This window comes from Chiloscyllium plagiosum, unplaced genomic scaffold, assembly GCF_037043375.1.
Source record: "Chiloscyllium plagiosum isolate Xiang-an unplaced genomic scaffold, Cpla_swu_hap1 HiC_scaffold_17, whole genome shotgun sequence".
Taxonomy (NCBI): domain Eukaryota; kingdom Metazoa; phylum Chordata; class Chondrichthyes; order Orectolobiformes; family Hemiscylliidae; genus Chiloscyllium; species Chiloscyllium plagiosum.
The window spans coordinates 62,361,923-62,382,903 of record NW_028270155.1 but is presented as its reverse complement, the minus strand read 5'-3'; the positions used below and the strand labels follow the sequence as shown (position 1 = coordinate 62,382,903).

Sequence of the window (20,981 nt, the reverse complement as noted above, 5' to 3'; positions counted from 1 at the left end):
AATAATGATTGTGTTTTCGTCACCACTGAAGTATTTAAACATTTAAATGATACTTGGGTACTGATCAAGTACAGGGACATTCTGGAATGTTCCCTGATCTCCTTTCACTTGCTCAAAACCAATTACACTTCTCATTTTTCTGAGTTCTGATGACAGGTAGAGACATGAAAATGTTTAACATTTCCATGTCGGAGATGAATCAATCTGTGAAATACTTATGATGTGGAACTTTAATGTAGGATAATCTGTTACAATATTTTTACCATATTTCTTTACAGGACATTTTTGCCTTTTTTCCAAGTGGTGACCCATTTAAAATTACAACACAGAGTAACCTTTCCAATCATGTCAGTGTCACTACCCCAGTGACAGGCAGACCCTGTGAAACACCCCCGGTAAGACAGAATTACCCTTCAGTATCTCAATTCCATTATTTTTCAACATCGATTTGATAGAAAAATATCTCACGTATGAATTTCCACTTTAGGAATCATCCACCAGCCTGTCCTCTTCAGCAGGTAAATGAACTTTATAATAAAACCTACTATTCAGTTTTGGGAATTGTGCGACAGTGATGGTTGTATTACTGCAGAACTTGCTGGATGGAAGCACAGTGGGAGAAAGACCACTGTAACAGCAGATTGTGGAAATATCTTGTTTGAATTTTCTTATAAAACACAGCTCCCATTTATCTCTCCACCCTGGAGGCTCTCTGCTTCTATTCCCGATGAAGGACTTTTGCCTGAAATGTCACTTTTCCTGTTCCCTGGTTGCTGCCTGACCTGCTGTTCTTTTCCAGCACCACTCTAATCTAAACCACAGTTCCAATGATTTCAGCTTTATGGTGTATCCATTGTTTTACTGCAAATGTAGAGCAACCTGCTGTTAGTTTCACAAGTCTTCAGAGTAGCATTAAATATGAGATAATGATGGCAATTGTATTTTATATTCAGGATACTTCCCCTCAGGTGTCCACCAATCTCAGTAACTTGGTGTACCCTTCCCCCTAACCTGTCTCTCCCAGCGCACACCAGATCCTGTGGATTTTCACTCATGCACTGCTCTGCATCAACCATCATTCCCCTCAGCTTTCACAGCAACCTTCAGCCAGAGGTGCTGAGTGGATGATCCATCTTGGCCTCCTCCAGTGGCCCCAGCATTACAGATACCAATCTTCAGCCAATTCAGTTCACTCCACATAATATCAAGGAATGGCTGGAAATGCTGAATTCCGCAAAGGCTCTGGGCCCTGACAACATTCTGGCAATAGTACTGAAGACTTGTGTTCCAGAACTTGCTACATCCCTAGCTGAGCTGTTCCAGTCCAGTTACAAAACTGGGATCTACACAATAATGTGGAAATTTGCCCAGGCATGTCCTGCACATAAAAAGCAGGACAAATCCAATCACCGCCCATCAGTCTACTCTCGATCATCAGGAAAGTGATGGAAGGTGTCCATCAACAGTGCTACCCAGCAGCACCTGCTCAGTAATAACCTGCTCAGTGACGCCCAGTTTAGGTTCCACCAGGCCACTCAGCTCCTGACCTCATTACAGCATTGGCTCAAAAATGGACAAAAGAACTGAATTCCAATGGTGAGGTGAGAGTGACAGTCCTTGACATCAAGGCTGCATTCAACCAAGTGTGGCATCAAGGAGTCCCAGCAAAACTGGAATTAGTGGGCATCAGGGGGCAAAATCTTTGGTATTTAGAGTCATCCCTTAACACATAGGAAGACGCTCATGGTTGTTGGAGGTCAGTCATCTTAGCTCCAGGACATCTCTGCACATGTTCCTCAGAGTAGTGTCCTAGGCCCAAACATCTTCAGCTGCTCCATCAATGATCTTCCCTCCATCACCAAGTCAGAAGTGGGGGTGTTTGCCAATGATTGCTCAATGTTCAGCACCACTCATGACTCCTCAGACACTGAAGCAGCCCAAGTTCAAATGCAACAAGATCTGGACAATATCCAGGCTTGGACTGACAAGTTGCAAGTCACGCAAATGCGAGGATGTGACCATCACCAAGAAGACACAATCTAACCCCCACCCCTTGACATTCACTCCTTGATGGTCCCATCACTGAATCCTCTGCAAAGCCTGTCCACCACCTGCAAGGCACAAATCAGGAGTGTGATCGAATATTCCCCACTTACCTGGATGGGTGCGGCCCCTAAGATGCTCAACAAGCTTGACACCATCCAGGATAAAGCAGCCCGCTTACTCCGCACTAAATCTAGGAGCATCCACTCCCTCCATCACTGATGCTCAGTAGCAGCATTGTGAACTATCTACAAGATGCACTGCAGAAATTCACCAAAGATCCTCAGTCAGCACCTTCCAAACCCACAACCAATCCCATCTAGAAGGACAAGGGCAGCACAGACATGGGAACACCACCACCTGCATATTTCCCACCAAGCCACTCACCATCGTGACTTGGAAATATATCACCATTTCTTCACCATCGCTGGGTCAAAATCCTGGAATTCCCTCCCTAATGGCATTGGGGGTCAACCCACAGCAGGTGGACTGGTTCAAGAAGGCAGCTCACCCCCATCTTCTCAAGGGCAGCTGGGGATGGGCAATAAATGCTGGCCAGCCAGCGACGCCCACATCCCACAAATGAATAAATAAATAAAGAGCCCTTTCTTACATTACCCACGGGCTTATGACTAAACACCCTCTCCTCCTTTCAAAGAAACATCTGAACAAAGGTTTCCAATTCCCCAATTCTAGTTGCGAGTTTTGGGGAGTTTCTTATTATTTCCTGTATTACTCCGGATAAAGTTCAAACCATTTTACTTGCTTATATTTTGTCTCCTTCATATTCCGTCATCGTGCAGGTAACAATCCCACTCCCCAGAATTTGGATCCCAACCAAATGTGCCGTGACATGATGCAGCAACTGCTTTCCAGGGAGAAAAACATGAACAACTCTGATTCAGTGAACAAATTCCTAGCGCAATGTGATGGTGTCATTCCTGACAGGTAGGTATCAGTGCTCATAAAATGTGATGTTCATCTGCGAACAGAATCTGTGGGATTGATTGGTCACACTGTGGTTAGCACTGCTGCCTCCCAGCACCAGTTATCTCAGTTCAATTCCAGCCTTGGCTGACTGTCTGGTTGGTGCAGACTCAATGGGCCATGTGGCACTGCAGGAGTTCTGTGATTTTCAACTTGTTGCTCATCAGCTTCTATTATAGACACCGTCTAATTTTCACCTCCAATTAATGTACAATTCCAGTTTAAGTCCTGTGATTAAATTAAACATCTATGAGTATGCGTTCATGTGAATGTTGGGTGGGGGTCAGGTGCTTACCCTTTGTCACGTGTTGGGTATTTCTCTCCTTTCCCTATGTTCCTGGTTCAGACCCTGGTTCAAGATAATTTCCACCCATCGAGGTCAGGTTCCATGTTGGCAGTGGTTAGCAGGTCTGTTAACATTGCTGGTGGAATGGGGGCATTTGCAATGTCACAAGAAGATGGAAGAATTTCTTTACATGTTCACCTTTTTAAAGCTCCCATTTTGTCTGTTTAACGCTCCCTGATTGATCGCACTAACCCGTGATTAAAATGGTTAGTGCCTGACACACATGCCCAGTCCCTGGGAATGCTGGCTGCCAGACTCTGAGCACCCCCAGGGCTCACAGTATGAGAAATATATCTTGCTTCATTTCATCATTTACTTAATAATCCACGGTATGTTTTCCTGGATTTATTAAAGCACTTTACAGCATTTCCCCTGGAAAATCCTACATGTGTCATCAACAAGGTCCCTCTGGTTATGAGCTTGTGGGGGTGACCCCTTTACTTTTTATTGTGGAGCCACGTACATGTTGCTCACTGCACAGATGTTGCCAGGCTGAATATTTCCAGCACTTTCTGCTTTTATTAAATTGTGTTTCTGTTGTAGTACAACACTGGAGAGAATACTCGCAGAGATAGAAATTGAAGGAGGAAATCAATCCTTCTCAACGCCAAATTACTTTGCTCACATTCAAAGAATAGAAGCTGAAAAGTTCCAAGGACTTCACTTTCCTCCATCAGATTTGGTGAGTGTTGTGTTTAGCTGGGCATTGTAAGCAATGACTATCATGTGTTGGAAACTAACACCATTTTTAGAGAAAATGTTGGGAGAGGGCTTGAGAATCTCTCAGTGTAGTTATTTTAAACTGAATTTAACCCTTCCTGTGAATTCACATTGATACTGTATTCTAGACTTATTTAATTCCATTCAATGTTTGTGAACTACCTCAGGGTCATACTTAATCCGATCCTGAGCCTCTCCAAAGGTGCTCTTGAATTTGGCATCAGGAGATACATCACAATTGTTCATAGATTTTTATTATTCACTTAGAGTTTGGATTTGAAAAAAATTGTAAATTTATGGATGAAACCAATAAAAATGGAGATTACCACAAATGATCAGAAATCTAATAATTGCAGAATAGGCATAAAGTTTACAAACAAATATCAATACGTATAAACATGTGATACACATTTTGGTTTGAAAGATAAAGACATCATCTCTTACTTGAAAAACAAGAATTTAATTTGAGTCCAGTAACAAAAGGATCTCAGCAGCAGTACACAGATAATTAGGGTGGCATGGTGGTTTGATGGATAGTACTGCTACCTCACAGCGCCATGGGCTTGGATTCGATCCCACCTTTGGGTGGCTGTCAGTGTGGAGTTTGCAGATTCTCCCCGTGTCTATGTGGGTTTCCCTCAGGTGCTCAGGTTTCCTCCCACAGTCCAAAGATATGCAGGTTGTGAGGATTGACCGTGATAGTGTCCTGGGGTGTACAGGCCAGGTGGGTTAGCCATGGGAAATGTCGGTGTTGGGTCTGGGTGAGATGCTCATTGGACGGTCGGTGGGAACTTGATGGGCCAAATGGCCTGCTCCCACAATGTAGGGATTCTATAAAAATGCAGGTTTTTAAGTTCAGAATAAAAGAATCATCGTGCTGAGTTCACATCGAGATGAATAGACTGAAAAGGAAGGAAATTATGTAAAACTTATCTCAAATCTTGGTTAGATCACTCTTGGAGTCCTGTTTACTCCGAGAGAATGTGGAACTCACTACCAGGGGGAGGAATTGTGGTGAACTGCGAGGATGGATTGAAGGGGAGGTGAAGTACTGTACGTCCATGTGGGAGAAGGGAATACAGCAAAGCTTTCCAAAGTGGGTTCGCAAATGCTCTGACAGAATGATGCAGCTTTACATTCTTCCATTTCCTCAATCTGTGGGTGTGGCCTTAATGAGGCGTGGCTCCTGCAGCACTGACCTTGGCCAACCTTACACACTGTTTGAAAACCATGAGATTTCCTCAAACCTCTCTGACCCATACCTCTTGTTCTTACAGTCCCACATGCCTCCATTCTTCAACGTTTCCCCCTTCTTTTAAAAGTCTTTGCCCTCCCCCTGCTCTATCGGTCTTCCCCAGCTCCACTGGCCCTGACATCTCCCATTCTCACTGAATGGCCACAACAACTTTTTAGCCTTGTACAGGTGCCCTGGGTGGGAAAGGTTCAGAACCCTGGAACACAGGGTAAGTCTATTAGAGTTAGATATTGAAATCCCCGAATCCCCTTTCGGGAATAAAATCTGCTGTGTTTACCTGGTCTGCACTACATGTGACTCTTGTACAGGGCCGTGGTGAGGCCATACCGAGAATATTGTTGCAGTTTTGGTCTCCTTTTCTGAGGAAGGATACACTTGCCCTCGAGGGAGTGCAGTGAAGGTTTACCAGGCTGATTGCAGGGATGGCGGGACTGACACATGAGGAGAGATTGACGAGGTTAGGATGGTTTTTGCTGGAGTTCAGATGAGTGAGTGGGGAATCTCATAGAAACATAAAATTCTAACAGGACGAGACAGGGTAGATACAGAAGGATGTTCCTGATGGTGGGTGTGTCCAGAACAGGGATCACAGTCTGACGATTCAGGGTAGACCATTAAGGATGGAGATGAGGAGACATTTCTTCACCCAGACAGTGGTGAGCCTGTGGAATTCACTACCACAGGAAGTGGTTGATGACAAAATGTTGAATGTATTCAAGAGGTGATGAGATATAGTACTTGGGGTGAATGGGGTCAAAGGTAATGGGGAGAAAGCAGGATTAGGCTATTGAGTTGGACAATCAGCCATGATGGTGATGAAGGGCAGAGCAGACTCAAAGGGCAGAATGGCCTCCTCTTGCTTCTATCTTCATTGTTAGCTGCCCTCTGAAACAGCCTGGCAATCCTCGAAGACACAAAATCATCTGTCCATGACGGTATTGATGAGGGTGACCACTGCAGAGTCCCAAGTACCAATTTGTACCTCACACTGAAATTACCTTTTTTGGTGACAAGGTGAAAGGCAGCAGTGACTGAATAATAAGAGAGACAATGGTACAAGGCAAAAGAAGAATAGGTCCAGTCAAGGATAGTAGTGGGAAGTTGCATGTGGAGGCTGAAGAGATTGGGGAGACACTGAATGAATACTTTTCGTCAGTATTCACTCAGGAACAGGACATTGTTGCCGATGTGAATACTGAGTCACAATTAAGTAGAATGAATGGCTTTGAGGTATGTAGGGAAAAGGTGTTGGAAATTCTGGAAAGGGTGAAAATAGATAAGTCCCCTGGGCCTGATGGCATTTATCCTAGGATTCTCTGGGAAGCAAGGGAGGAGATTGCAGAGCCATTGGCCTTGATTTTTATGTCCTCGTTGTCTACAGGAGTAGTGCCAGAAGACTGGAGGATAGCAAATGTGGTTCCCTTGTTCAAGAAGGGGAGTAGGGATAACCCTAGTAACTATAGGCCGGTGAGTCTCACTTCTGTTGTGGACAAAGTCTTAGAGAGAATTGTACAGGATAGGTTTTATGAACATCTGGATAGGAATAATGTGATCAAGGATAGTCAGCATGGTTTTGTGAAGGGCAGGTCGTGCCTCACAAACCTTATTGAATTCTTTGAGAAGGTGACTAAGGAGGTGGATGATGGGAAAGCGGTAGATGTGGTCTGTATGGATTTTAGTAAGGTGTTTGATAAGGTTCCCCATGGTAGGCTACTTCAAAAAATACGGAGGTATGGCATTGAGGGTGAGTTGGAGGTTTGGATTAGGAATTGGCTGGCTGGAAGAAGACAGAGGGTAGTAGTTGGTGGTAAAGGTTCATCTTGGAATGCAGTTCCTAGCGGTGTTCAGCAAGGATCTGTTTTGGGACCATTACTTTTAGATTAGATTAGATTTCTTACAGTGTGGAAACAGGCCCTTCGGCTAAACAAGTCCACACCGCCCCGCCAAAGCGCAACCCACCCATTCCCCTACATTTACCCCTTACCTAACACTACGGGCAATTTAGCATGGCCAATTCACCTGACCTGCACATCTTTGGACAGTGGGAGGAAACCAGAGCACCCGGAGGAAACCCACGCAGACACGGGGAGAACGTGCAAACTCCACACAGTCAGTCGCCTGAGTCGGGAATTGAACCCGGGTCTCTGGCGCTGTGAGGCAGCAGTGCTAACCACTGTGCCACCGTGCCGCTGTTTGTCATTTTTATAAATGACCTGGAGGAGGGGCTAGAAGGTTGGGTGAGCAAGTTTGCAGATGATACGAAAGTTGGACGAGTTGTTGACAGTGAGGAAGGATGTGGCAGGTTACAGCGGGATATAGATAAGCTGCAGAACTGGGCAGAAAGGTGGCAAATGGAGTTCAATGTAGCTAAGTGTGAGGTGATTCACTTTGGTAAGAGTAACAAAAAGATGGGGTACTGGGCTAATGGTTGGATACTTGGTAGTGTGGATGAGCAGAGGGATCTTGGTGTCCATGTACACAGATCTTTGAAAGTTGCCACCCAGGTAAATAGTGCGGTGAAGAAGGCATATGGCGTACTGGCTTTTATTGGTGGAGGAATTGAGTTCCGGAGTCCTGAGATCATGTTGCAGTTGTATAAGACTCTAGTGCGGCCGCACCTGGAGTATCGTGTGCAGTTTTGGTCGCCATAGTATAGGAAGGATGTGGAGGCACTGGAATGGGTGCAAGGAGGTTTACCAGGATGTTGCCTGGTATGGTAGGAAGATCGTATGAGGAAAGGCTGAGGCACTTGGGGTTGTTTTCATTGGAGAAAAGAAGGTTTAGGGGTGACTTGATAGGGGTGTACAAGATGATTAGGGGTTTAGATAGGGTTGACCATGAGAATCTTTTTGCATGTATGGAGTCAGCTATTATGAGGGGGCATAGCTTTAAATTAAGGGGGGGTAGGTATAGGACAGATGTTAGGGGTAGGTTCTTTACTCAGCGAATCGTGAATTCATGGAATGCCCTGCCAGTAGCAGTGGTGGACTCTCCCTATTTATGGGCATTTAAGCAGCATTCGATAGGCATATGGAGAATAGTGGGCTAGTATAGGTTAGGTGGGCTTGGATCGGTGCAACATCGAGGGCCGAAGGGCCTGTACTGCGCTGTATTCTTCAACGTTCTAAGATGAGAATGGAACAAACAAAGAAACAAAAGATGAGTCTCGACCAGGAGTACAGATGGGAAATGGCAGAATCCTCACCAACAGCTGCTGTGTGAAAAGACAGGGAGAATCCTTTTGCCTGGCCCCATCACAGATCTTCCCATTCTCCTGCCCGTGTTGCTTAAAACCCGTTGTATCTCTGACTTTGTTTAGAATTCTGACAAAAGGTTTCCAACCTAAAATGTAACTCCACTTCTCTCTCCACAGATGCTGCCTGACCTGTTGTGTATTTCCAGCATTTCCTCTTATTACTTTTGATTTCCAGCATCCAGATTTGTTTGCTTTGTACTGTATCCCAGGTAGATCTCCATCCGAACCTAATGGATTGCTGCAGTTATTGTTACAACTCTCAGCAGGACACTGGCAGACAACTAACAGCTTACTTTAATATGGTCGCTCCTATCAGTGAATAACCCAGAGAGGAAGTGACTGTATTTACAGGGGAAGGGAAGCTGATTCTCAAGGAAGAGGCCAGTTACCTCCCAGAATTCCATAAGGCCATAAGAAATGGGAACAGGAGGAGGCTGTTTGGCCCCTCGAGGCTCCTCTGCCATTCAATAGAATAACAGCTGAGCCGACATTCCCCATGGCCACTTTCCACATAATCCCTGACGCCCCCACTGATCCAAGAATCTAACTATCTCCGACTTCAATATACACAAGGATTCTGTCCCCCAGCTCTCTGTGGCAAGGAGTTCCAAAGATTCTTAACCCTCTGAGAGAAGACATTTCTCCTCATCTCTGTCTTAAATTGGCTCCCCTTTATTCTGAGACTATGCTTGCTGGTCCTAGACTCTCCCATGAGGTGAAATACTCTCTCAGCATTTACACTGTCAAGCCCCTAAAGTGTTTTCTAGTGACCCTTCTCTGAACTGCCTCAGATTACATTGGAATGTAATCTTTCCTTAAATAAGGGACCAAAATACTACAGATGTGGTCTCACGAGCACCTTGTTCAGTTGCAGTAAGACTTCCCTACTCTTATATTTCAACTCCATTGAAATCAGGGCCAACATTGTATTAGACTTCCTGATTACCTGCTGCACCTGTGAGTGGGCTTGTTGTGTTTTGTGCACAAGTTTCCCCAAGTCCCCTTGTGTTGCAGCTTTCTGCAGGGTTTCTCCATTTAAATGATACTGTTTTGGTTTCCCTTCCAAAATGAACAGCTTTGCATTTTCTCACATTATGCTCCATTTACCAACTTTGTGCCCACTCACTGAACCGATCAGTATTTCTGTATAAACTGTTGATCTCCCTCTGACAGGCTGCCTTTCCACCTATTTTCCTTCAGCATATTGTTCCTGATATTTCAGAGTACAGACTGTGATAAAGGCTCCCAATATGCTATTATCAGGGATCTTGGACTCTCAAGGTAAATGGATTTTCAGTTCTGTGAAAAATTTTCTGTGAAGCATTGGATCAAAACTACCTTTCCATGAAATGATGTGCTTAAGCTGAACACCCAAGCATGTCACCTGATGGAAAGACTGTTGGACAATGTTTCTTTGTTTCTTTTTCCCCCCATTGGATGTGGGTGTCACTGACTGGGTCAGCATTTATTGCCCATCCCGAGTTGCCCATGAAAAGGTGGTGGTGAGATGCCTTCTTGAACTGCTGCAGTCCATGTGTTGTAGGTAGACCCACAATGGTATTGGGAGGGAGCTCCAGGATTTTGACCCAGTGATAATGAGGTAATGGTGAAATACTTCCAAGTTGGAAAGGTGAGCCACTTGGAGTGTTAACCAATTTAAGATTCATGACAGACTGAGAGACAGTTGGAGAGAGGGTAGGGAGAGGTTTGAAAGAAAAGAATACATACCAGTAAAAGAGCAGTTTAATTTTGACAGTCCCCAGACCATCAGAGCGAACAAGATGTCATAAGCTGTTTCAGCAGTACAGGTAGACAGAGCAGAAAAAAACCCTTAGCATTTCTTAGTCTGTCAGTGTCTGGGTATCTCAGAAAAGGCAGTAATGGGGAGAAAAGATCACAGGTGAATGTGTAAATGTCACCCTGGTGAGCTTGTCAGTTGAGTAAGAAATTGACCGGAGCGACAGTTCACAGGGGGTTAAGTGTGTGTGAGAGACACTGTCGTGGAAATGGGTTCATGGGTCTTTTTGCTGTTTATGATCGAATACTTCCAAAACGTCTCACTTATATCATGCTGTTGGTTATTCCAGTTTGTATGCTAAACTTCTGCTCTTAGTTAAAAGAATATAAGAAACCTCTTATGAATATGTTCAGTGACTGACCACCATGGCACCCAAACTGGAAAAATAAACTTTACAGTCAATCAAGTCAGGTTTCCCTCTGGAATCTAACTGGTTCAGTATTATCCCCAGCTGGGCTCATGATAAACAATTGATTTACCTTGTTTCATTCAAACAGATTCAGCAGCAAAATATCTCAAGCTTAGCCCGAAAGGTTGAAATTGAATTGCCTCCAACTCTTCTGGACCAGGTTAAGGAACAGCCAAATGTTCTGATCTCGAGAGTCATTTTTGTTATCTATGGAAATACAAACCTTTTCCAGGTAACGTAGTCAGAATCAACATTGAAGTATAATGCAAGTTAATTCATTTGGAAAATAGCAATAGGACAATATTATATCAAGTAATCGCTACATTTATGAAGTTAACACCGTGAAATGTAGTGCTGTGCCTCGGAGTGGGATGCAAGAAAGGACAGCAGGTTTATGCTCATACACGCTGCTTCATACTCTCATGGTCAACATTTTCCAACAAGAGAGAGAGAAATGTCCCAGTGATTGTATTGTACCGTGTCATGTGATGGGGCTGCTATACCGAGTAGCTGGAGTTTTGTGGAAGCAGCAGGAACTGGGTGAGGGTCTGGCCTCACTGGGTTCTGCATGAGCACAAGGTGCAGTATCTGGAATTTTGGTCTGAGTCCCAGTCCCCAGGGACTGCTGGGTGATATGGCTGTGGTGCATTGAGCAGAGTGTGGTGAGAGTGGTGTGGTTCGGGGGAAATGTCCTTTTGAAGATACATTCACTGACCTCGACCACCAGTGTAAGCTCACTGACATACTTGTGGCACTGCTTCAGACACAAGACCCACACTTGAAAACAGGAGAGAACACAGCTTCAGCACTCACTCTGTCACTCAAAGGAAAAGCTCCCAAATTACATCAATCATTTAGACTGTGACTTAACTGTATTTTGCCTCTGGTATGGGGGGCTTGTGTTCCTGTACGAACATCGCATTTGACCCTTCAATTTACAAAACTCGTTAAGTATTTTTTAGTTCTGGGCTGTATTGAAGTTATAGCAGGAGAACACTGGGTTTGAGAGCATAAACTGCTCAGAAGGACAGTGATGTCAACCCTAGCTATGCATCTCATTAATTTTGTACATTTCGACTAAGTCTCCCCTCAGCTTCTGCGCTCCGAGTTTTACTCACCTCTCCTTATAGCTTATACCCTCTCATCCAGGCAGCATCCTTGTAAACTCTTCTTTCTGAAGCCTCCAATCCTTCCTTTGGACTGACGACCAGAAATGAACACAAAATCCTACGTGTGGCCTAATCAATGTCTTACATCGCTGTATCATGACCCCCTGACTCTTGAACACAATTCTCCAAACAATTTTCTGAAATAAAGGCACAACATTAGTCCTCTGGCAACTCACCTGTGGTGACAGATGAGTCAAATATTTCTGAATGGGCTCCACAATTTCTTCCGTCACTTCCCACAGCATTCTGGGATACACTTGATCAGGTCCTGGAGATTTATTTAACGGTATGTATTCTCAGACATTCAACACTTCCTCTTCTGCAATGTGAACTGTTTTCAACATATCAATATTTATTTACCCAGAGTTCCCTAGCCACCATCTTTTTTTTCCACAGTAAAAAATTGACACGTAGTATTTATTTTGTATCTCTCCCATCTCCTAACACAGAGAGAACCTCATTGATCTGTAAGGGACCCGATTCTCTCTCGAGCTCCTCTTTTACTGTTCATGTTTTTAGAGAATCCTGAACCTTATCTACCAAGGCTCTCATATCCCCTCCCTGACTTCCTGATCTCCCTCTTCAGAATGCTCCTACCCTCTTTATACTCTTCATAAGAATCATTTGATCCCAGTTGTCTACATCTCACGTGTAATGCTTTTGTATTCTTGACGAGAACCCCAATCCCTTCATCCATCCATTGTTCTCTCAAAGGGTCATGAATCTATGGGATTCTCTATTCCAGAATGCAGTGGACATGGGAGACTGAATACATTTGAGGAGGAGAGAAACAGATGTTTAATTAATGCTGGGTTAGAGGGTTATGGGGAGAGGGCAGGATAGTGGAGTTGAGGCAGAGATTAAATCAGCAATGATCAGTTGAACGGCAAAATCGGTTTGAGGGGCTGAGTTACCTACTCCTGCTCCTAGTTAATAGGTTTACTGTTTATCACTGGTGTTTTGTCTGCTTCCTCTTGTGTGAAAATGGACACAAAGCACTCAGTATATTGATCCATCATTAGCTTGGTGTTTCTTCCAGAATACCAGTCTCCAGCAAATAAAAAAACCCAAAGGAACCAACAGGAACAATACTTTCAGTTTTTGTTTATTTCATCTTTTGCATCACTTTGACTTTTCAAACATTAGTTGTCCTTATATGCTCCATTTTCATTCAGTAATTTTCTACTCTGGCCAGTTCATACTCCCCAATTCTCCCAATCTCTCATATCCCGGGAAGTACTCTGTGATTGTAAAAGAATTGGGCAGTGTGGGTTGGAACAGCTTTCACGAGCTGGGAAAATAGCTGACATTGGGAGACCTGGAGTAAATACTGAAATGGAAGTGAAGGTGCTACAAACATCGGAAAATCCATGGATTGCAAAACCATTTCCAGTTTTAACTTGATGTCAGGTAAACTGGAACATCGGCAGTCACAGACAAAGTGTTCCTTTCCAGGGCAGAGATCAGGAGATTACTTCCATCCACACCACATGAACTTTTCTATTTCCAATATTCAGCGCCCCGGATGAACAGCCTCTCATTACAGGAAGAGATTCTGACTTCAAATGTCGGATCATAAACAATGTGTTCAAAGTTGTAAAGAACAAAAGAGGATTCAGTTTTAATCAGCCTTTTGGAATGTTTTTAGATGACTTACAGTGTGGAAACAGGCCCTTCGGCCCAACAAGTCCATACCGACCCGCTGAAGCACACCCACCCAGACCCATTCCCCTATATTTACCGCTGCACCTAACACTGTGGGCAATTTAGCATAGCCAATTCACCTGGCCTGCACGTTTTTGGACTGTGAGAGGAAACCGGAGCACCCGGAGGAAACCCACGCAGACACAGGGAGAATGTGCAAACTCCACACAGTCAGTCGCCTGAGGTGGGAATTGAACCTGGGTCTCAGGCACTGTGAGGCAGCAGTGCTAACCACTGTGCCACCGTGCTGCCCATATGTTGGTGAAGACATTCCGACCAATGAATCCAAACATGTTTCTGCAAAACTAAGCTGCCTCTGTCTTGTTTGGGTGGGCAGTTTCATGCTGGCTGCACACTCATACCGTTCACAAATGCTTCTTATTTTGCCTCACTTACTGAAATACCAATAAGGCCAAGTCTCTGCAAAAAGGTTTGTACATACGAATTTATTCAAATTTAATCCTGTTTAAAATACACAGTCCCATCTGTAAAAAGTATCCACAGTCCTTAAGTATACATTACTCTTGCTGTCCTTTGTCTCCAGAGTGACAATAACAGCACTGTGTTAAACAATCTAGTAAGTGGAATCGAAGTGGTCAATGTCACCATTGAAAACCTCACCGACCCAGTGACCATTGTCTTCCAGAACACAACCTTGCCGGTAAGGGAAAACACAAACACTCATTCATTCATCGCTGTGCAACTGAACAAATAAATTATTTAAGTAAATGAGAGCCCTTTATGATGTAAATCAATTCCATTTTAGACTAACTCAAGTGGAAAATGTGCCTTTTGGGATTTCAGAAAAGGTGAGTTAACATTTGATAAAACAAACTTTGTTAGCTCTAGAATTGAGGAGTAATGGCTCACCTCTGATTTTCTAACTTTTCATTGTAGGGAGCACAAGTCATGGCATCTGGAGTGAGTCTGGCTGTACGACAGAAAGTCAGCTTCACTACATCACCTGCAAGTGCAACCACTTGACCTCTTTCGCTGTGTTACTGGTACGAATGATCCAATCAAATACTGTGTTTTATTCTGGATGGATTGCAGTAGGAACAATAAATCTCCAGCATGCTGTGATCAATCTATCCTCTCATTGTGGTTTGAATACAATTTCATTGTGGAATGAAAGGGAAGCAGAGAGACATAGATCATTGAAAGCACAGATGGGGACCATTCTGTCCATCACGTCTGTGCATACTGAGAGGGATCTATCCAAAATCAATCCCACTTTCCAGTAGCAGCTGTGTAAATTACAACAATTTACGTGCATATCCAATTTTCATTTTTGAACATAATTAGGGTTTGACTCCATTACACTTTTCGGTTGCGAGTTCCAGATCCCTATCTTCTCCTCAACTACCCTCTATTCATACACAAATTAATCAAAATTTCTACCCCATGGGTAATGATCTCTCTGCCAAGGGAAACAGGCTTACTCTGCCTCAAGCGCCTATTGCATTGTCCATCTCAATTAAATTTCTCCTCAACCTTCCCTGTTTTAAAAAAGCCTGGTCTCTCCAATCTGTCCTTGTGTTCTTTATTCCTGGTGATATCTTTGTCAATCTCTGTGTACATTTCCTCTGTGATCAAATCCTTCCAGTAACCCTGTAAATGGTGTTGTGTGCAGGACTCCACCAGTGGCTGACCTAGATTGAGCTGAAGCTCTCTGCTGCTATATTTTACCCCTTGGTTAATCAACAATCCCATTGGCCTTCTTTGTAGCTGATCGACCTAATTTGTAACCTCAGGGAACATGTGCTCCACAGTCTCTCTATTCCTTCACACCGCTCAGTATTCCACCATTTATCGTTTCTTCCCTCACCCATTTGCCCCCTTCCAATTCCCTACTTACATTTCTCTCCATCGCGTTTTCTCCCAGCTCAGTGGTTATCTCTCTGATGCCTGAAGATTTCTTCCTCACTAGCCATTTTTATAACATCTGCAAACTGAATCCTGTCTCTACATCATTGATACCTGCCAAGTAAAGTAAGGGACAGAGCCTTCCACAACCCCACTGAAACAGCCTCCCAATCACAAAAGCAGTGTTGCCCATTGCCCTTTGCTTCCTATCATTGAACAGCTCAGGTTCAATTTGTCCCGTGCTCTTGGATCCTGTGGGTTCTTGCTTTTCTGCCCAGTCTCCCATATCATTCTTTCCCCTTAGAGTGGTCCCTCGCTGACCCAGATAACAGGGAGGCAACATATCATCCTGGTGTCTGTGGCTGCAGTAATGTATGTTTATTCCCTTAAGTAGTGGTTGCACTTCCACTGTCATCATTCGGAATTTTATCGGTGTTTCCCTAAACAGAGTCACCAAGGTGCTCACAGTTTGGCATTGCCATCACCAGTTCACAAACCCACCTCCAATCAAAGAGAAAGATGCATTGGGACTCCTACCTGGTTCTCTTTAGGCAGTCATTCATTCCCTTTCTGCTCGGGGATTATTAAGCTGCAGCATGTCAGCTCCTGCTCACGATCTGAAGCTCAAGCTGCTCCAGACGGTGATAATTCCTGTGTACGTGATTGTCCTGCACAAGAGAGCTCCTGTGGTACAGTGGGTAGTGTCCCTACCCCTGAGGCAGGAGGCTTGAGTTCAAGTCCTCCCTGCTCCAGAGGAGTGACATCACAATTCTGAACAGGTTCATTAGAAAATACCTTGTCCAACATGAGAAGCTTCCTGGATTGCTACGTGCTACAGGGTGTGTACTCAACACAACTGAGGTGCCCCACCATGTCCTTTTTCATTGCACAGCGTATGAACTTACCAGAAAGACAGAGGGTTGTGCCTTATTTGAAAAATAGTCCCAGCTACTTGGGATCTGCTCCTCCCCTTGTGCTGATATCACACTATTCTTTTATATTCCCACTGCTCCCATTCCCTTCCCTCCAGGCTTTCCATTTCAACTTCATTTGTTTCGACCTGATTTCTTGATCACAATGAAGTTATCAGTAACTGAACTGAAACATTTCCCTGTGAATCGCTGATCTGCCTTGCTCTGTGATGCCACTTTGTTATTTGTTTCATGCTGTGTCCTTCAGCTCCCTTTGCTGTTACTCTGCTACCCTGCCATTGAAATCACTGCAATTACTCCTGTGACCCACCTCACTCACCTGACTCTCTCCATCCTTGTGGGATCAGACATTGTCATTGATGAGCCGAGGAAAGAGGCAAGTTGGCAATAGTCAAGGTCGAGGCATTTCAAGCTCAAATGATCCAAGGGCAGGCTGTTTTCTCCCAGAACCCCTTGCCAACCCAGCGCCAAAAATAAAACACACCACAAATGTTGATGTCTGCAAATACATCAGGCAAGAGAGAATCCCAAAGCAAAGTCTCGATGCCCAGTGCACATTTCTCTCACACATAACAGGCCACTGTGAGCTATCATTTTTCCGACAGTCCAACATGTCATGATCATTGATCCAGATGAGATTGGAAATGTGTCATCCATGACACAGCAGACCCAATTGTTGGAGTTGTTTGTCACCTTTGCAGAAATCGTGGTTTCTGAGGGTTCGTTTTGAATTGCTGCATGTCCATTTTGGTTTGACTGTCTCTTTCTCCAGTGTATGAAATGTCCTTAATTTAGGCGGCATTTGATGTAGATTTAACAGAATAGAACAGAGACAATTAATTAAAAAGGACTTCAACAATCCTGGTTTCTAATCCTCCGCTGTTTTGTCCAGCTGCTCCATTTTGATTGACAGATATTTCTCTGATCCTTTAGACCTCGGTTTCTTCTGCACATTGAATGGGAGCTGGGTGGGAGCTGGAGTTTTAAGGAACATTCAGAATAGTTGGTTGAGGCTGAACTGCCTCAATTCTGATGTGAAAAGAAAACAGGGTCACCCACTGGCAACAAAGCTGGTTTGACAGACTCTGCAAGATGGCACAATCCACATACATCTCCACCTGCTCACAGCCATGGGACACTGTCTTCTGGGAGCTAAAGGCAGCGTGGATTACAAGGGCACCTGCAACCACTGTGCAGCTGAAGGCTGGTACAGCCAGTATTGGAAATTTCCCTCTGCACCAGTGAGGCATGTTGTACTGGAGACTGGACTTCTTTAGTCTTGTCCATATTTCATGTTTCCTTTCATTTTCCTTTTTCGTGTTATTCCTTCAACCTCTCCTCTGTCAGCCTTGAGTTAAGGTATGAATTGGTGGAAGTGCCTTTAGAACATTTCTAACGGCTTTCAGGATTTTTGTGATCAGCCCTTAAATATGGTGGACCTGTGGCTAGATCCCTGATGGTGCTTTGATGTAATAACATTTAGAATTTTCTTTCTCAAAGGATTATCACAGTGACGTTGCCTCAGATGTTACTTCATCGACACGGTCTGTTGCATTGATTATTGTTGGCGCTTTTATCATTTTCATAGTGATTACAGTTCACTGCTATGAGACAATCAGGTAAGAAAATCTGCTCTCAAGGCTGTCATTCTCCTTTTGAAGTGTATTTCTGCTGCAAACCCATTCTGTTTTACATTTACACATTGTTCATTCTGAATTGTTATTTCTTTCAATCAATTACAGGCTACATGCACATACGCTAATACAAACTGATTGGATCAAGTGACTAGTTTCCATGTTTTACTTTGATTTTAGTGTATGCTTTGATTATTTGATTTCCTTCACACAATGAACAGTATATTCCCAAACCCAAAGCAATAATCAGCTATTAATAACCCTTTGACGAGGAGAAGGGACAATGTTGAATCAAATGTTGCTGTCTTGAATTGCCAACAACTCCTGAACGTCACTGTGACCATTCCAATGTGATGGTCCATGTTGCAAAACTTGCAATCCCAGCCTGAAATTCTTTGTATTCTTTGATGTGGGCAGATGGAAAACTGCAGGCTGGATAGAAGTAATTAGAATATGGATTCACAGCGTGTATGAGGGGAAAATCCATACAGGATGTTCGCACCTGCACACTGAAAGAATCTAAAACATTAATCTTTAGGTTTATTTATCAGATTGTTCATTTATTCATGAAAGCTCCTCTCATGGACTTGTCTTCCGAGTCTTAGCTTTTCGTAGGAGCTGATGCTTGACTTTACCCCCCTCCTGGGAGGGACTTCAATCAGTTCACCCGTGACCAATAGTACTGACTATTTTGAATTTATGATGATGTGTCAAGTGAAATGTTGCCTTTGTTAAAGTGTTTTTAGTTTGAAATTGTGGAAAATCAGTGGTTGTAGTTTCAAGTTTCATTCTGGAGACTTGAGCACCTGATCGAGGCTGGTACCTCAGTGAAGTGTAAATGAAGTGCTGCAGTGGCAGAGGGGCTGTCTTTCAGATGAAGCATTAAATCAAAGGCCTCGCTGCCCTCTCAGGTGGATGGAAAAGATCCCCTGGGCCTCTACTGAAACACAGCTGGGGAGCTAGACCAAAGTGGGTTATACTCTTGTACTTGGGTATCTGTGAGGCCCATTACCAACCCCATTGCTGCCTTGAGACAAGGCAGGGTCTGTTAATGTGAAGAGTGCTGCACTTGCTGGAATTCCCAGCTCACCTCTGACACAGCCTCAAACCTGCCACAATGTCCAGGATGTAGCCTGAAGGTGTAGGCCTGTTCCCTCACAATCAGGATTTCAGATTAAACTCAACTCTGGACAAACAATCTAAATTCCTGTCTCTCACAGATTAACCCAACTTGTTCCCTCCCAATTGTTGTTTTTATTGTCAGAAACCTGTATCTTAAAGTCATTATGAGTAAAGGTGTGTCAGTATTTCAAGGTCATGTCAAGGTCAAGCGAATGAAGACAATTGGCTCTGAAATATCCTGTCAGTGGTTTGCTCCTTTTGAATATTTATATTCTCTTTCTTCAACAGCAGGATGATGTGGCCTTCAGGAAAACCTACAGGACGTTCCCGGTTCTAAGCAATTTGAACAGAATGATCCTGGCTTTTCCTCTCGGGCTGAAAATGTGTTGCTGGAAAAGCGCAGCAGGTCAGGCAGCATCCAAGGAACAGGAGAATCGACGTTTCGGGCATAAGCCCTTCCTGAAAAAGTGGGTTGGGAAGGACCATGGTATTAAACAAGACCGTTAATATTTAAATCGCTGCACAGTGAACCTGACAGCTCTGTGCTAACAGACTGTTGAGATATACCAAGATAACATTTATGCCCGAAACGTCGATTCTCCTGTTCCTTGGATGCTGCCTGACCTGCTGCGTTTTTCCAGCAACACATTTTCAGCTCTGATCTCCAGCATCTGCAGTCCTCACTTTCTCCTCGAAGATTTTACCTCTCGAGTGCCATTACATTCTGTGGCTGGAATACTTTTTAAATAGCTGAAGAATTTCCAAAGTTTCTGCTAATGAAGAGACACTAACATAACCTTGTAACTAGAGCTGGTAATTTCTATGTCATACTACATCATGACTGCTTGGAACAAACCTCCAGAATATCTTCTTCCAGTGACAGGTTTGTCTCTGAAGCCAGTCTTCCTTTGTTAAATTGTTTATCGCTGTCAATGGATTCCAATCTCACCTTAATGAATGCTCAGCTTGGAGTGTGGGTGAAGAAAGAGGAGGAAATAAATCATTCCTCGATCTTAGTGTTACACTGCACCAAACTGTTTCGAAAAATGGTGAGAGCTCGTTCTCAGTCTTGAACCAGGAGTGCACACTCCTTCCTATTCACTGTCTCGGTGTTCTGCTTTCAGGATGTATGTCTGTCCAGCTCAAACAGCATTGCTGAAACCCAAGGAGCAAACTGCTGTGATTCTGAAATGGGCAGCTGACAGGCCCCATGGCTTTCCACAATGAGATAAGGACAATGGGAAACGTGGATGGTGTATGTCATTCATGATGCAAACCAGTGAAACACAATGCTATCCCTGTCTGTCAAACCTTGCTGAGGTATTTTACAAAGCTAATAATAAAGCACATGGCGAGAAGGCAGAATGTAAAGTTTCGGTGCTCCCCACTTATTGTTCTCTGTCTTTATTTCGGGTCATGATTTGGAGATGGCGGTTTTGGACTGGGGTGTACAAAGTTAAACATCACACAACACCAGGTTATAGTCCGACAGGTGATTATCACCTGATGAAGGAGCGTCGCTGCGAAAGCTCGTGTGCTTCCAATTAAACCTGTCGGACTATAACCTGGTGTTGTGTGATTTTTAACTTTATTTCGGGTGAATGTGAAGAATGTTTTGCTTTGCTTACATTCTGCTTCTGGGATATTTTGGGCCGATTTACAAACCAGCCTCGAGAACCCTAATCCAGATGAACTCCACAACCAAACCCCAAGCCCCAACAGAATTGCTTTGGTGTTGTT

General features: G+C 43.9%; 1 protein-coding gene across 1 annotated transcript; it reads left to right on the top strand.

Annotated features, from left to right (window-relative positions):
- Positions 1–276: 276 nt before the first annotated feature.
- Positions 277–19,642, top strand: LOC148147371 (adhesion G protein-coupled receptor G1-like). Its single transcript, XM_087996009.1, has 9 exons — positions 277–395; positions 2,847–2,991; positions 3,920–4,058; positions 10,903–11,046; positions 14,232–14,348; positions 14,454–14,496; positions 14,585–14,691; positions 17,986–18,104; positions 19,530–19,642. The coding sequence occupies exons 2-9, from the start codon at positions 2,885–2,887 to the stop codon at positions 19,576–19,578; spliced, it is 825 nt and encodes a 274-aa protein (XP_087852135.1). The 5' UTR covers positions 277–395; positions 2,847–2,884; the 3' UTR covers positions 19,579–19,642.
- The last annotated feature ends 1,339 nt before the right edge of the window (positions 19,643–20,981 follow it).